The sequence below is a fragment of the Chaetura pelagica genome, unplaced genomic scaffold (genome assembly GCF_000747805.2).
Source record: "Chaetura pelagica isolate M959 unplaced genomic scaffold, ChaPel_1.0 scaffold676, whole genome shotgun sequence".
Lineage (NCBI taxonomy): Eukaryota > Metazoa > Chordata > Aves > Apodiformes > Apodidae > Chaetura > Chaetura pelagica.
In genome coordinates, this window is record NW_009953724.1 from 92735 (window position 1) to 94777 (window position 2043).

A 2043-nucleotide genomic window follows, 5' to 3' on the forward strand; every position below is an offset into this window, starting at 1 on the left:
CCCCTCGGGGGGACCCCGCAGCAGTGCAGCAAGGACGTGGGGGTCACAGGACAGGCAGGAGTCTCCCTGCGAGGGCAGGGGCAGAGCACAGCTCAGGGGGGGCTGGGGGGCTGCCCGCCAAGCGGATGTGTGGGATGGAGGGATGGACACTCACCTTTTCCCCTTTCATGCCCTGGATGCCAGGATCTCCCTGGGAAGGAAATGCAGGAGCTGTGCTGGGCAGCACGGGATGGATGGTGTTCCCTGTCCCCCCACCTCTGCTTGGGGACAGGCAAGACCACCCCCCCAAGCCCTGTGTCACCTACCCTGTCCCCTTTGGGTCCCATGGGACCAGGGGTGTTCTGGAGAGGGGGGGAAAAAAGAAAGAGGGGGTGTTAGGGATGCTGAGACCAGAGCCCCCCCCCCCCACACCTCCCGTGTCCAGACTGACCGAGACCCCGTCCCTGCCGGGTGCTCCCCTTGGTCCTGGCTTCCCGGGCAGCCCGGCGGCCCCCGGCACCCCCTCTGAGACGGTGGGACACACCTCACACGGCTCACCCTGACCACAGGGACAATGAGACCCAGCCCTGGGGCGGGGGAGTCCTGGGGATGGCCCCCAGGGTCCCCCCAGCAGCCCCGAGCCCAGGGATGGGCACCGTGGTGGGGCCGCGCTGGCCGGGGCTGCTGTGCCCGTGGCCATGGCACAGCCCCACGCTGGGACACCCTGCTGCTGCACCCACCTTCTCTCCTTTGGGCCCCAGGACACCGGGGGGTCCCTGTGGGAGGAAGGCAGAGCACAGGGCTTGCTTCAGGCCAAGGTTTGCCCTGGCCGTGCCCCCCAGCACCCCCCAACCCCTGCCACCACGAAGGCACAGGACAGTCCCAGCCCTGGATGAGGCCGTTGGCTCTTCCAAACCCCTCCATGTGCCTGGGCTTGGATCCCAGCACTGCTCTGGATCCCAGCACCACTCCAGATCCCAGCATCACTCTGGCCAAGCAGCCCCAGCCAAGAGACCCATCCCTGACCCCAGGCTTTGGCTCCAGGCTCACAGTACTCACTGGTGTCCCAGGCGATCCTCCAGGTCCAGGAGCTCCTGAACTGCCCTGAAGCCAGAGATGGGAGAGCCTGAGCCCAGCCAAGGAGAAAGCCGTGGCCCTCCTGTCCCCCAGGCCAAGCCATGGGCCACCCAGCTGGGCTTGCCCAGCCAGTAGCACCAGGAGCCAGTGCTGACTCGCTGTGGTGGATCCAGCTCCAGCGGGGGATCCCCAGCACAACCCGCCACACTGAACTGCCCTGGGGCAGGACAGGGGGCAGCCAGGACCCCTCCTTTCCCCCAAACTCACCTTTTCTCCCTTCGGACCCGGGGGGCCACCAGGGTCACCCTGAAAGGGAGAGAGCCCTTCCTGAACACCCTGTCCAGCCAGCCCCATTGTGAAGCCCTGGGAGACACCTCAGTGAAGCCCCCCCATAGCACAGGGGTCCTCACCGGCTTCCCTGGAATGCCAATCCCTGGAGAACCTGGCTTCCCTGGGGGTCCCGGCTCACCAGCCAGCCCCTCAGGTCCCACGAGGCCAGGGTCACCCTAGAAGGCAAGGGAGGGGGTGTCAGTGCCAGCCATGCTGCTGGGTGCCCCAGCTCCCCCCCGCTCACCCTCAAGCACCCACATCCCTTCTGCCCCTTGGACCCCACCACACAAATCTCTCCAGGCCGACCCTGCCGGGAGCAGAGCAGGGTGTGAAGTCTCCACACGTGCACAGCATGGGGGGGCTGGTCCCCTGTGCCTCAGGGGATGCCCCCAGGGATGCCCAGGTACCACCTGGCACTACTCACATCTCTCCCTGGGCGCCCCGGCTTCCCCTGCACTCCCCCGTCACCCTTCTCACCCTTCTGGCCCTGCAGGACAGATGGATGTCACCCATGCTCATCCCCCACGCTGCCCGGGTTGGCACCAGCAGGGTGCTGCCATCCCGGGGCCAGTGAGACAGTCCCTGCTGCAATGCTGGGACCCACGGGTGGGCTGGACCTACCTTCTGCCCATCAGCACCGGCCGGCCCCCGGCCCCC

The 2043-nt window shown here is 67.3% G+C and overlaps 1 protein-coding gene across 1 annotated transcript in view; it reads right to left on the reverse strand.

The window, feature by feature from the left end:
- The window catches only part of COL16A1 (collagen, type XVI, alpha 1), a 29214-nt gene that overhangs the window by 18111 nt on the left and 9060 nt on the right, over window positions 1-2043 (reverse strand). Inside the window, exons 14-20 of the mRNA XM_010000600.1 lie at window positions 1811-1873; window positions 1631-1693; window positions 1467-1562; window positions 1324-1362; window positions 720-755; window positions 448-538; window positions 155-210 (exon numbers count right to left, since the gene is read on the reverse strand). Coding sequence (XP_009998902.1) covers window positions 155-210; window positions 448-538; window positions 720-755; window positions 1324-1362; window positions 1467-1562; window positions 1631-1693; window positions 1811-1873 — 444 coding nt within the window. The remainder of the gene's footprint in view (window positions 1-154; window positions 211-447; window positions 539-719; window positions 756-1323; window positions 1363-1466; window positions 1563-1630; window positions 1694-1810; window positions 1874-2043) is intronic.